This window comes from Phasianus colchicus, chromosome 1 (genome assembly GCF_987193195.1).
Source record: "Phasianus colchicus chromosome 1, bPhaCol1.hap1.1, whole genome shotgun sequence".
Taxonomy (NCBI): domain Eukaryota; kingdom Metazoa; phylum Chordata; class Aves; order Galliformes; family Phasianidae; genus Phasianus; species Phasianus colchicus.
Genome location: NC_143436.1, coordinates 79,726,290 through 79,739,632, shown reverse-complemented (window position 1 = coordinate 79,739,632; position 13,343 = coordinate 79,726,290). Strand labels below are relative to the sequence as shown.

General features: G+C 47.7%; 2 protein-coding genes across 7 annotated transcripts in view; one reads left to right on the top strand and one right to left on the bottom strand.

Annotated features, from left to right (window-relative positions):
- The window catches only part of FAM131B (family with sequence similarity 131 member B), a 60,953-nt gene extending 60,242 nt beyond the window's left edge, over positions 1–711 (bottom strand). The window contains exon 1 of the mRNA XM_090149357.1: positions 694–711. The gene's annotated coding sequence lies outside the window, so the exon portion shown is untranslated. The remainder of the gene's footprint in view (positions 1–693) is intronic.
- Positions 1–12,402, top strand: part of ZYX (zyxin) — a 32,413-nt gene extending 20,011 nt beyond the window's left edge. Inside the window, exons 1-10 of one of the 6 annotated variants that reach the window (XM_031610287.2) lie at positions 452–941; positions 4,408–4,656; positions 7,022–7,197; positions 8,333–8,425; positions 8,720–9,217; positions 9,555–9,687; positions 9,770–9,939; positions 10,097–10,275; positions 10,520–10,640; positions 11,251–12,402. In XM_031610287.2, the coding sequence (XP_031466147.2) occupies positions 752–941; positions 4,408–4,656; positions 7,022–7,197; positions 8,333–8,425; positions 8,720–9,217; positions 9,555–9,687; positions 9,770–9,939; positions 10,097–10,275; positions 10,520–10,640; positions 11,251–11,361 (1,920 nt within the window). In that variant the 5' untranslated portion in view covers positions 452–751 and the 3' untranslated portion in view covers positions 11,362–12,402. Of the gene's footprint in view, positions 1–451; positions 3,996–4,404; positions 4,657–7,021; positions 7,198–8,332; positions 8,426–8,719; positions 9,218–9,554; positions 9,688–9,769; positions 9,940–10,096; positions 10,276–10,519; positions 10,641–11,250 lie in introns of those variants that run through there. The other 5 variants (XM_031610286.2, XM_031610290.2, XM_031610289.2 and 2 more) reach the window with 5 other exon arrangements.
- Positions 12,403–13,343: the final 941 nt, after the last annotated feature.

The window sequence follows — 13,343 nt, the reverse complement described above, 5'->3', positions numbered from 1 at the left end:
CCCAATATTGAGGCTGAATTTTGAAAACATTTAATGATGGCACAAAGCACAAGGAACACTTCATTGACGCTCCACTTTCCTAAGAGGCTTAGAAGCAAGGAGAATTAAAGACTGCAGTTGAAAACTACACCCTCTGCTGCACTGGGCCAGGTATCGAGCAGGACCGAGCCCTGGCCACTGCTGGGCCAAAAAACAAAGCCCATGTGCAGCACAGACCATACAACAAGGCAATTCAAGCAGCCGGTCTCCGATATAAAAGTTTAGTATCTGCTTCGCAGGCGGCGCAAGAAGAACAAACCCCACTTCTGCACTGAAGAATCATGGGATGCGTGCTTCAATTTCTGGAAGACAGGGGCAGCGCCTCAGCAGAGCCGCAGGATTTCTCCCTCGGCTCCAGCCCGGCGCCGGGCAGAGGGAGCTCCGGGGCTGAGGGAGGGAGGCAGGGAGCTGCAGGGCGGAGTGGGGCGCGGGGAGGGCGGGATGGAGCCGGCGCGGACCGCGGGCCCCAGCAGGGCGGCAGGATAGGGGTAGGGCAGCCCGGAAAAACGCTTCTTGCTCGCGATCGCCGACAGGAAAGCCCCCGAGAGCCCCGATTCGTGAGGCTGGGGGCGGGGAGAGCGCCAGATGTCAGCCCGGGGCTCCCGCCGCAGCCCGAGCCAGCCCGTCCCCCTCGGGCGCTCCTTCCCCCCTTACCTCATTGCTACATTCCCCAGCGAGTGAGCTCAGCTGTTCGCACAGCCTCTCTCCTTTTATGGTCAAACAACTTTGCCTGGGCGAGGCTTTTCCGAGAGTTGCTCGGAAGCGCCGGGACTCAGCAGCTCCCCCCTTCATTTCTGTTGCCTCTCCCGGCCGGCGCGCCGAGGCAGCCCCAGGCCCCGGCCCAGCAGCCCCCCCGGCTCTCGCCCCGGGGCGTTTGTTCCCTTTCTCGTCCCCCCCCCGAGGTGAGTCTCTCGGCACGGTGAGGGGCTTCGGTCGGCAGCGCCGCGCTCGGGGGAACGCGGTCCTTTCGGTGCTGCCGGGCGGCGGCTGCCCTGTGGAAACGCCTCCTGGAATGAGGGGTTCGTTTAGGTCACGATGTATCTATTTGCTTGTTTGGGTGGGGATGCCCTTCTGCCAGAGAGCGGCTCCTCCGCTCTGAGAGTGCGGATGCAGTGGGTTTTCCCCGCTGCTGGTGCAATGGAGTCGGCTGGAGCTCCTGTACGGCTCGAGCAAGGGGAGAGGGAGGAGGGGGTGTTGCCTCGGTCGGGACAAGCTCTCTTTTGTGCACGCGTGGATGAGCGAGACACCTAGGGAGTCTTTTTCCAGATGTGCTCAAGAGAAGAATCTGAGGCTCTTTGTGCATGAAATTTGTTTAATAGATGAGCTTCTGTCTCTCTGGGAGTACCTTGAGAAAGTGACGGCGGAACTGCTTGCAAATTCGTAGAATTTCCTAACGTTTTAAATATGTTTGCATAGCTTCTTGGAGTTCTTTTCCCTCTGCACAGGGAGGAGGAGGCAAGGCCAACATATGTGGAAAAAGCTCGCAGCTCCCCTTCCCCCATCCTGCTTTTCTGCAGGCTCTGCCTTGTGGCTTGCGGAGCTGGTAGGACTTTGCTCTGTGAAAATTTGCAGTTTGGGGGCAGGTGGGGAGAACTTTCTGGAATCAACCTGTATGAGAAGGTGAAAAGAAGCATGACTCCCACATCTTGTTTGCTTTATGGTCCATGTTAGGGTTTTTTTTGGTTGTTTTTTTTGTGTTTTTTTTTTTTTTTTTTGCTATGGCTCTCGTTCTGCTCCCTCCCCCCTTCATCTAGAGGGAAGTTGGCAAACAGAGGAAATACAGATGCAGTGTGTCAGACCACAGTGTTGAAACAGCTTTTACTGTGTGCCCCAAGACAAACTGCTTTCTTTCTACCAGCTGAGGTGGCAAATGGCATTCTGCTCTTTCCCTCTGTGTTCTTTCTTTTTTCGCTGCCCAGGGAAGGGAGCTTGGCTCCTGAAAGTTGTCTTGAGGCCAAAGAACTTGGAGCCATGTGCATGTCTAACAGCTGGCAGATCTGTCACAGAACCTCTGGGAGGTGACCTTGCTGCTGAGGGGGATGCTGCTTGGTCCTACAGTTCCTTGCTCTGCAAGTGTGTGTGAGGCAACTGAGTATTCTCACTGCATCCTTTGGGGGATGTCTTTCTTCACAGGTCCACCTGAGTCATCTAACTGCTGTTATCAGCAGGCGGAAAACCTCTCACCTCAGGGACACGTGAGGAGTTGAGATTAGATCTGCTGGTTTGACACTCCCTCTTCCAATTGCTTTTACAAACAGTGCCACAGGACTCGTGTTCTTGATAGGGTTCAGATGGTACTGACAGCAGTGTGGAGCAGGGGGGCAAAGCAAGGCCAGCCTTTCTCAGCCCGTCTGGTCTGTGTGGGGGCAGACAGATAAACAGAAGTGAGGATGAGCAGGGGCAGCTGCTGGATGTAGACAGCTCTGAGAAGAAAGGGCCTTAAATGTGACGCTGCATACTGGGAAATGGGCTGCTTTGGGTTCAGTGAGATAGCAGCTGCTGACAGTGATGCCAACACATTTTATGAAGTGGAGGATGCGTCGCTGCTGGCTGACCTCAGTACAAACAGACATTAGAAATTACTTTCTGACTGTGGTGTTCTGCTCCTAAGAGCCTATTCTGGTAGGACTATAGCAGGAAATTCATTACACTGTAACAAAACAGTGGAGCACAAGACAGTCTAAGTGCCTCTATCAGCAAAAGTGTCTAAAAAAACGCTTGGAGGTCTCTGACAAATTCGGTACTCTGTAGAAGCTGTAGACTGGGTAATCTGTCCCTTCTAACTTGCTGGCTCTCAGCAGTGTGAGGGATCAGCAACAGACCTTGCTGATTGCTTTTCTGCCTTGGCCCTTTCCCATGTAGAACCATATGGGGCATGCTCTGCTCAGCTCTTTGTCTGCTGCTCACTGTTTTTTGAGGAGCCCAGAGCTGTTTGTCCAAGTGCATGCAACTTGTCAACCCTGTGCAAAGGAAAAAAAGTGCAGAAGCATAGACTTACTGTTTGTCTATGTTATTGTGTGTTTGTAAGCTGTTAAAAGGTCCGTCTTACCAGATGGGACTGAACCACAGCAGCATGTAGAACTGAGCACGCAGCTCTCAGCAGCAGCCATGGGTGAATTAGTGGTGAGTGGAAGTTGGTGACACCCAGGCTGTCCTAGCAGCTATCACTGAGCTATCTGTGGGCAGAGTGGAAGGGCACTGGTCTGAAACACAGCATAGAGCCCTGGGTTGGCAGCAGTGCTGTTGGGCTGGGGCGTTAGAACTGTAGGCGTGCCAGCGTTGCAACAAAGCATCTGGCTTTGAGGAGATTTTTAGCACAGATGAGATTTCTGACCTGAATTCCAGGGCTGAAGGAATGCTGGAAATGTGGCCCTCGGGCTCCTGAAACAGCTGGCTTGGTGGGACTAGCCTGTGCTTATTCAGATTTGGTGACAGAAAGGAGGGAGGACGGAGGGGCTCTCACTGCTGCACGCAGCAGTGCTCACCCTGCTCTCAGAACAAAGCTGAGTTATTTGGGCATCCCGCAGGCAGGCCAGGCCCCGCACTTGGCAGGGCTGCAGCTGCACTGCCTGCTGCTGTGTGTGTGACCTGAGCTCTGGTCTCAAGTCTGAGGGAGCCGCCTTGGAGGTGCTGAGTCGCACGGCCCCAGAGATGCTGCTCTGAGCCCTTGGAACTGCTTCCTGGTGGAGGCGGAGCAGGCGGCTGGCGCAGCCAGTGAGGGTCAGGGGATGCTCCTTCACCGGCAGTGACAGGAAGAGGGAGGAAGCAGAGGGCCCTGCCGGGGAATGTGACACCAAGAACCCCTCACCTGACCCGTTGTTTCTGCCTCTGCCTGCACACGAGGGTCTGGAGGTAAAGTGGGTGGGATGAGAGATGCAGGGGTGTGCTGGGGACCGAGGGGGCGTTACTGGGGGTGTCACAGCCTGAAGACAAGAGGAAACAGATGACGTTATCGGGTAAGTGGGGCAGAGGAAATGATTCCAGTCATGGAAGAGGGAGTGTGGGGGTTGCTGTGCTGGGTGAAGATGCTTGCACTGGTCGTCAGCTCCTTCCTGCATTGTGTGTGGAGGGGTCTCGAGCAGCAGGGAGCTTAGTTTTCTCTGTGGCAGCACATGGCTGACAAGAAACCCCTTTGTGGTCAGCACTGTGCTGAGCTGAGCTAAGGCTTATTCAAGCTGCCTTTAGTCGCCATTTCCTCTTTCTTCCTGTGCTGATTCTCAAAGTGTTCTACGCTCTGCTTTGGCTCCTTGGCCTTTGCCCAGACACAAGCTCCCGAGTCTTTCCATTGTATATTCCTTTCTATTAATTCCCACTCTGGCCCAAGTCTGACTTGATATCACTTTCCTCTCTCTTCTCTCCTGCCAGCAGCCAAAAAGATGGCTTCTCCAGGTACCCCAGGGACCCGTATGACGACCACAGTCAGCATCAACATTTCCACACCGTCCTTTTACAACCCACAGAAGAAGTTTGCACCTGTGGTTGCTCCTAAACCCAAGGTGAATCCCTTCAAGACTGGGGGTGCATCGGAATCATCACTGCCACAGCCTCCTGGAGCTGGCGCCCAGCGTGCCCAGATGGGGAGAGTGGGGGAGATCCCCATGTCTGTGACAGCAGAAGGTAGGTGAAGAGGGGTCCATGGCAGATGTGGATATGCTTCTCAATTCTTAGAGTACGAGGTCTGTAACTGTGTTAAATATGTGAATCACTGTAAATGAAATATGCTGTTGCTGTAGATGCTTGCAAGTTTCTGAGTAAGATAAAAGGATTGTAAAGTGATCTTAAAATATGTGGCATCTCTGTTAGGAAAGCAATCCTGCATTGCACTTAGATTTTAGTAAAGCTGGAGGAATTGAGTGTTTTTTCATGATATTCCCTGTGTGTGTAATTGAGTAACTGCAGTAGTATTCTGGCCAGCAAGTCTAAGAGCAAGTATGTTGCAGGAACATTCACCCTGATGGTGATGCATCACACTGTTCTTTTTCTTACCAATTCATCTTAACTTGAGTTGGTTGTCTCCGATTATAGAGACCCTTCTTGTGGACTCATCTTGAGCAACAAACATTGCAGTTTCAAAGGAAGTAGAAATAATTGCATGAAAAGAAAAGGAAGCTAACAAAAACAGGAAATGAGACTTGTATAAATGAGTTATATACTTTCTACTAGTGGTTTGGGTTGAGTGTGTTTTCCTGCGTAAACTGACTTCTTGCTTTAGTGTGTGGCTTTCTTTTTTTTTTCTTTTTCTCCTATGGGTGTTATTTGTTTTTGTTGGTTTTGGTGGTTGGTTGCTTTTCTTCTAAGGAGTAGAAGGTTCCTGTGTAATGCTGGTGTGTCCTGTACTAACTCAGTGGGCAGCTGATCTAATGGTAGTAAGGCTGATCCTGCACTCAGAGGCAAATGACTAAACCATTTTTTCCATTTCATGAGTCACAATGGCCCCAGGGTGTCGGTGCCTCTGTCTTGCAGAATTGCACCACCTAACTGGTGACCTTTTGCTTATACATTGTTAGCTGGAATCTTGAGTCTGTCATCCAAGGTCTTATCATAGTTTTTATGCTTTTCTGCTAACGTTGTGTGGATTAGGAGTGTGTGTGTAAGGTTGCATCAAACTGACGGAAATATATTAGCTCAACTACAAAAGCAAACAAACAGATGTTAAAAATTGTTTTTCAGAATATAGTAACGAGAGAATTGGGTGTTAGTTGTTCCACTTGCATACTACTTTCCCTGTAAAGCTTCTTTTGGAGGAACAGCTTTCTTTTGGAGAAAGGCTTCTTTTGGAGGCTTGATGTAGATTAGCAGAAGTGTTTGGCTTAAGCTGTCATGTCACCAGTGGCTAAGGGCTGCTAGCAAAGCTGTACTAGCAAGGCAGATGAATGCCTGAAACTCAGTTTTGACTCAGTCAAGAGAGGTATGCATCTGATCTGATTCTTCCCTGATACATCTCTTTGATCATTCTCTCCCTTTTCTGTACACTCCCTCGAGGAACGATAGTATAACAGAAACCCATAGCAGTTGGTCTCTTTGTTTTTAAATGGCAGGATGACTAAGTTGATATCACTGTTGTAATGTTATATTTAATATTGGTCATGCAAGAAACTTCTTTGTGCAAATAATTCCTAAAGCAGGCTCTTAGTGCATCTTTTTGAAGCACTGTGACAGCAGAGCAGGGTTTTGCTTCTGCCTTTTCTTTTAAATAAGCCAAAAAAAAAAGCTCATGCAAACTTGAGCTTACTCCCAAACTGTAATTTCAAAGAAAAAATACTGGCTTTGTATTACTTTTTTTACTCCCCAAAAGCAGAACAAGAAGACGTGGAAGAAGTACTGCATACCAGTGCAGTTTATGCATTCCACTGCCTAATAAGATTTCAGCTTTCATTTTTTAAAAACGTTCAGTTCGTCTCCTTTAAGTTACAGATGAGAAATCCTAATAAAGCCTGTGGAAAACAGCTACGTATAAAGATTAGACAATTTGATAACTGCTGAGGAAGCAATACATGGAGCAGCAGGAGTAAGAAACTTGATCTTTAACCCTGCTGCTGGTTGCGATTAACTGGAAAGAGGAGGGGATGTTTAGTATAACTAGAAAAAGAATTTATACCTGCTCGTCTTTATTGTTTTTTGTGCTTGGATGATGAGATACCTTTCTCACATTAAAGGGTGAAGGGAAAGAGTATCTTGTTTGACCTGTGTTGTAATAGACATCTTTTGCCTTTTCTACATGCAAGGGCACAGAGAAAGAGGAGGTGTAAGAAAAAACATTAGGACATGTTTCTCAGTTACCCAGTGAATTTCTAGTGACTAATGCAGTAGCTTATATGATGACAAGTAGTTTGCACAAGGTGAAGGCAGTCCTGTGGGGTTCAGTTGTCCTTGATGGATACTGAGGAGCACTTGCTGTAATACCTTCAAGGTGCCTTGTGGGGTTTGTAACTAGGAGTGAGAAATGATTGAGGCCTGCTCTTGTTTTTGTTGTTCTCCGTAGAGCTGCCGCTGCCACCTCCTCCCCCACCTGGAGAGGATCTAAGCTTTTCCTCAAACTGTGCTTTTCCTCCACCCCCACCACCCTTTGAAGAGCCTTTTCCACCAGCCCCAGATGAAGCTTTTCCTTCTCCTCCTCCGCCTCCTCCACCAATGTTTGATGAAGGACCTGCCTCACAGGTGAGTAAGGTCAAGGGAAGTATAATTTCTTTTGATACTCTGAGCTGGGACAACTTCTCAGTGCTCTCTGGATTCAACAGCAGGAAGCTCAGAGAGCTGGAAAAAAACAGTACCAGTTTGCTTAGCACCTTAGTGTCTGCACTGTCCTTTCCTACAAGATGCTGTAGAAGTTCAGCAAATATAAATGCAAAGTTCTGCACTAGGGATGGGACCACCCCATCCACCAGCATAAGTTATGGTCAGCTGGCTAGGAAGCAGCTCTGCAAATGAAGGACCGTGGGATCTTGGTGGACAGTGAGTTGGATGTGAGCCAGCAATGCACCCTTGTGGCAGTAAAGGCTAACCACATACTGAGCTGTATTAGTCTTTAGGATAGGTGAAATGATTATTCCTCTGTCTTCAGTGTTATCGAGGCTGCATCTTGGAGCAGCCAACTGGATTTTGCAGTTTGGTCCCATGTTGTAGTAAAACTGGATGAATACTGAGCTAGTAGTAGTCCAGCAAAGTGTCACAGCACTCCCTGGGGGATGGAGCATGTGGTATGAGGGCTGCATTTGTTCAGCTGGCAGAAGAGGAACAAGGTCAAAGGTGGGGATCTAAATGATGTTTGCAATACAGAAAGGAGGAGAGAAGACAGATGCATCTTACAGGGGTACAGCAAGAGAACAAGAGACAAAAGCACACACAAGTTGCAGCAAGGTAAATTCCTGTTGGACAGAAGAAAAACCTGTTCACCTCCAAGAATGTCTCAGCACTAGAACAGATGCCCACAGAAGCTGGGGAATCTGCATGTTTGAGGATGTTCAGAAATCGCCTGATCAAGGCCCTGAATGACCTGGTCTAGCTTGGGAGTCAGCCCTGCAGTGAGTAGGGTATTGGACTGCAGGCCTCCAGCTGTCTTTTCTTAACTGAATCTTTCTGTTAGTCTTACTGGGCTTTTTGTTTTACCACTTCTGGTAGATCTGGGAGACTTTGTCCTTGGAAGCTGTTTCCTGTTCGTCCTCATTAACTTTCTACTGCTCAGAACCAAGAGCAGACCCCAGGTGTAAAAATCTGCTGTTGTAGGGGGTACACCCACTTCTCTGGCTGCTCCTGTAATGTGCTCTGATCCCTTTTTCCATGGATGGTGGTATAGGTGCGTGGCAAGATGAACAGCATTGATCTTGAGATTGACTCACTGTCCTTAATGTTGGAAGACATGGAGAAGAATGACCCCTTCAAATCCCGGGTGAGCTGTCTAGAATGTCACAGATGGAAAAAGAGATTACTGGTTTGCTGAACTGAGGTACTGAGAAGGATGCTACTGAAGATTAAAATGTCTGGATAAATCATAGCAAGAAACCTACCTGAAGAACCAGAAAGCACAGATTATGTATCTTTTCAAGTTTATTAACTATATAGTAATGTAGGGACTCTTATCATTGTGGATCTGGGATACCTACTGATCTATTCCTGTAAACAGTATATTTTTCTCTTGTAGTTTGTTGATAATTGCATGGTTCTCTGTTTCTTCCCTTTACAGATACCTCCAGGATCCACAGGTTCTCTGGAGAAACCATTGGCCCCAAAAGCTCATGTGGAAATCTCATCTGCACCCAGAGATCCTACTCCTCCTTTTCCTTCCAAGTTCACTCCAAAGCCAAGTGGTAGCTTATCTTCCAAGCCTCCTGGATTGGATTCAACTCCTGCCCCAGCTCCATGGGCAGCTCCACAGCAGCGCAAGGAGCCCCTAGCATCAGTCCCTCCACCCCCTTCTCTCCCGTCTCAGCCTACTGCTAAATTCATACCACCCTCTGTTGCCAGTTCTCCTGGATCCAAACCAGGTGCCACTGTTCCCGTGGCTCCTTCAAACTCTACAAGATATCCTACCTCCCTTCAGACTCAGTTCACTGCCCCTTCACCCTCAGGTCCCTTGTCTCGACCTCCGCCTCCCAATTTCACCCATGCTCAGCAGTGGGAAAGACCTCAGGTGCAGGAGAAACCTGTTCCCACTGAACCATCTGCTGCTGCAAAAGACATGGTAAGGGTCAGAGTTGTGTCTCTGGGCAGGTATGGCATCACTGGGGGGTTGAGTTGGAGGATGAGAAGGGAGGATCTGTCCCAGACTCAGGGACGTAGTTGAAGTAGTTGCTCACTTGGCACCTTTTGTTATGTTATTGAGAAGCAGAGCTAGGAACAGTGCTGGAGAGGGACAGAACTTCCTGTAAAGGTGGAAAAAAGCAAGCATTGTGGATGGCACATTGTTCCCTTGGATAGAGAAGAGATGTAAAGTTGAGAGAAGCGAGTTTATCACTGACAGAGTGGGAATGAGTCTGGGTGTATGCATCCATTGGGATTTACTGTTTTCTCTTCTGCAGCATAGACCCAGTGCAAATCCACCTAAGGGAAACTCTCCTCTGACCATGAAGGAGGTGGAAGAGCTGGAGCTGTTGACTCAGAAACTAATGAAGGATATGGACCATCCACCTCCAGTAGAAGCTGCTACTTCTGGTGCGTTCTTTTAGTGAACAGCAGCAGGACTGAGACTGGAGGGTTTTTATATCTCCTAATCCCTTTCTACTCCTGTTGACAGAGTTCTGTGGCTTCTGTCGGAAGCCCTTGTCACGGACCCAGCCAGCTGTGAGAGCTCTGGACTGCCTTTTCCATGTGGAATGCTTCACCTGCTTCAAGTGTGAGAAGCAGCTGCAGGGACAGCAGTTCTACAATGTGGATGAAAAGCCCTTCTGTGAGGACTGCTATGCTGTGAGTAACTGGGACAAAAGCTGCTGCAGAGGACTGAGCTTGCTGTAGCTGTTCTCTCCTGTTTTCCCTTCCTCCTCTTCATTTCACCTGTCTGGTGTAGTCTCCTGGGGATGGCAGTTTAGATTAATATTGTCTTACTTGTTTCTTTTGTGTTTAGGGAACTCTGGAAAAGTGCAGTGTCTGCAAAAAGACCATTACAGACCGGATGCTGAAGGCCACTGGTAACTCATACCATCCTCAGTGCTTCACCTGTGTGATGTGCCATACTCCTCTGGAGGGGGCCTCCTTCATAGTGGACCAGGCCAACCAGCCTCACTGTGTGGATGATTACCACAGGTATGGAGGGAGCACATGCATGTGGTATCCTAAAGCAGGCAGATTCCCTCACAATCTGTTTAGTTTTGCTGCAGAATGGACTTGGGTTACTCACAGTGAAGTTTAAAAATGAGTAAGCAATGCACTGTGTTAAAACTAAGGTCTTTTCCCTCTCTGTGTGATTTGTTCCTCTGCTTCCAGTACTTCTGTATGATAGTGAGAGACCTGCAGTAGTCATGATCTCTGCTGTATTTGTGTGTTGCAGGAAGTATGCTCCACGCTGCTCAGTATGTAGTGAACCTATCATGCCAGAGCCTGGGAAAGATGAGACAGTGCGTGTGGTGGCGCTGGAGAAAAACTTCCACATGAAATGTTACAAGTGTGAGGTAACCCTGTTGGCCCCGCTCCTCTCATTTGCATCATCACTAAGCATCTTTGAACTTTCCTTTATTGATCAAACACTAATGGTGTCTTAAATGATTTGAAAGCATGTTGAGCAAGGTTTGGAATCATAGAATATCCCAAGTTGGAAGGGACCTACAAGGATTGCCAAATTCAACTCCTGGTTCCATCCAGGACCACCCACATTTCAAACCATGTGACTAAGGGCATTGTCCAAATGCTTCCTGAATTCCAGCAACTTGGGTGCTATGGCCTGTGGGGAGCCTGTTTCAGTCCCTGACCCCACCCTCTTGGTGAAGAACAAGAAAAAGATTAGATATTCATAGATCACAGGTTCATGAACAAGGACTTTGCAAACATGTAGCCTTATCAAAGCCCTAATTTAACAGCTGTGTCTGCCAGGAGAACTTACAGGGTTCAGAATAGGGACTGTGGTCACCTCCTCAAAATGGTTTCTCCCATTACCACAGCCATAGAAAGAGTAGTGGGCTGTGAGCCATTGTTCTGATCCAGTAGGACTGCTTACATCCTTGTCTCTGTCATCCTGGCCATTGGCTGTCATTGAGCTATCCCTCTTCTTATTATTCCATTTAGGACTGTGGGAGGCCCTTATCTATTGAAGCTGATGAAAATGGCTGCTTTCCACTGGATGGGCACGTACTATGTATGAAATGTCACACTGTTCGTGCTAAAACAGCGTGCTGAGGAGTTTGGAGTGAACATACCCTTCAAGACCCCTGCACTCAGTACTCTTTCCTTCCCCACCATTGTCCTACCCCTCTGCCTGACAAGGCAGATTGCTACCAGTGAAGACTCTGCCAGCGCAGTTGGTTATTACCCATGTAGGATTCGCCACTTGTAGACTTCACTATGAGCACCCACTAAGAAAGGACCTTTTCTCCCACCGCCACTTCCTGGCCATACTGTATTCCAGGCTGAGGACTGTGACTGAGGCGAGTGCAAAATCTGTTTCCTCAAGACAAGAAGAAGGACCAAATCTCCACCGTCGCCTGGTGGAAGTAGCAAGAATGACCCAGTGGCAGCTGCTGAGAAAAGGCTGAGCATTCTTCTGCTCCATGAAGCCAAGAAATGATTTCACATCATAAGGTGGAAGCCGCCTCCATCTCAGCACTGCTTCTGTCATAGGTTTTCCCATGCCACCTCATTATCAAGTTGTCTTCCCCTAATGCCTTCATCACTTCTGGGTAAGAGTGTGGAAGCAGAGTGTACTGGGAGCTTCTATTCTAGTTGCTGGAAGAAGCTAACCTACTATAGCTTTTCTGCTTCTAATGGATTTTATTGGCTAACTGCCCTGTCAATTTTTTTTCTTCTTCCCTAGCCAGATTAAACTGGCAGTGTTTGGTATCCTACTCTGCTCCTGAATTTGGACAGTTTAATTTTTTTCTCTCTCTAAAATGAATTGCTTCCCATTGTGGTTTCTGGACAGTCAGGGTGGGCAAGAATAACAAAACAGTCCAAAGAATGGCTGTCATAAGCATATAGTGAGGAAGTGCCTCAGTGAGAGGATGAGGACTCAGCACACTTAGGAGCTCTCAGTGTTCCAGCAAGAGTTCTTTCACAGCTGTCAGTAGGAGCTACAGTGTCACTGCAGTGTACTGTCTGACTGTGTTACTGCACTGAGCTCACTCCCTAGACTAGAAACTCTTAAGACAGGGCAAACCTTTTGAATAACTACACTGTCCGACCACTGTTTGCATCCAATAAAATTGTGAGTTTTTTTCCATTCATATGTCTCTGCTGTATTTGTTTAACAACCCACAAGAGGTGATGTCTTAGGCAGTACAGAATATATTGTTGCTATTCCACCCAGCTTTCCAGAGATGGTCAGACTCTGAAAATGGTGTCTCTCCACAGCCTTTCTCTCTCCACGTATTGGTTTCAAGTTGTTTAGTTTTATACTTCCTCTCATTTAAAGCAATAGAATACCATATTTCAGTACAGCAAGATGGTAGTCTGCTTGGTGCCTCACTGGTAGGTGAGGTATTACAGTTCATTTGCATTAGTCTGGGCTTTGCCTTCAGTATTGATATTCAGACAGAAAGTGCTTGTGCTTGGTGCTTATGGTTTAGAATGGTGATGTTTCTGTCACTGCAGGTGAAACTCATTGTGGTAAGCATTAATACTTCTACACTTCAAAGGCATGAAACCTACTCTTGTTCTCCTGCCAGTTTTGGGGAAATATTTAATGATTGCTTTCAAATTCATACGGTAAACATCTGGAAGTTTCCTGTAGGATAAGGAAGGAATAAACAAATTCTAGACTGTTTGTTGCTGCTGGTTGTCTTAGTTACTTAGCTGTGTCTTTCAGCTTATGCGATTAAAAATTCTCATCTGTAAACACCAAGGAGCACAGATGAGAAAAGCAATGACAGGTGAGAGAAGCACCCTAACCCAACTCCTTGGAGAAGTATCACAGGACTATAATAAGCCCGTGTTTGGGACATAAAGAAAAACTGGGAGCTGCTAGCTGGATCATCTTGCATATTAGGGGATTTACTGTTTTTGAGGGGCATGGGATGCAGGGGAAGTGCATTTGGAAACTACAGTATATTTTATGAGATGTTTAGGGAATGTTTCCAGCATGGGAAAGATAGGAAAGGGGCATACAAAGGGCTGGCAGCAAGTATGCAGTACATTCATCTGACTCTGCCCATCTTCTTAATAAA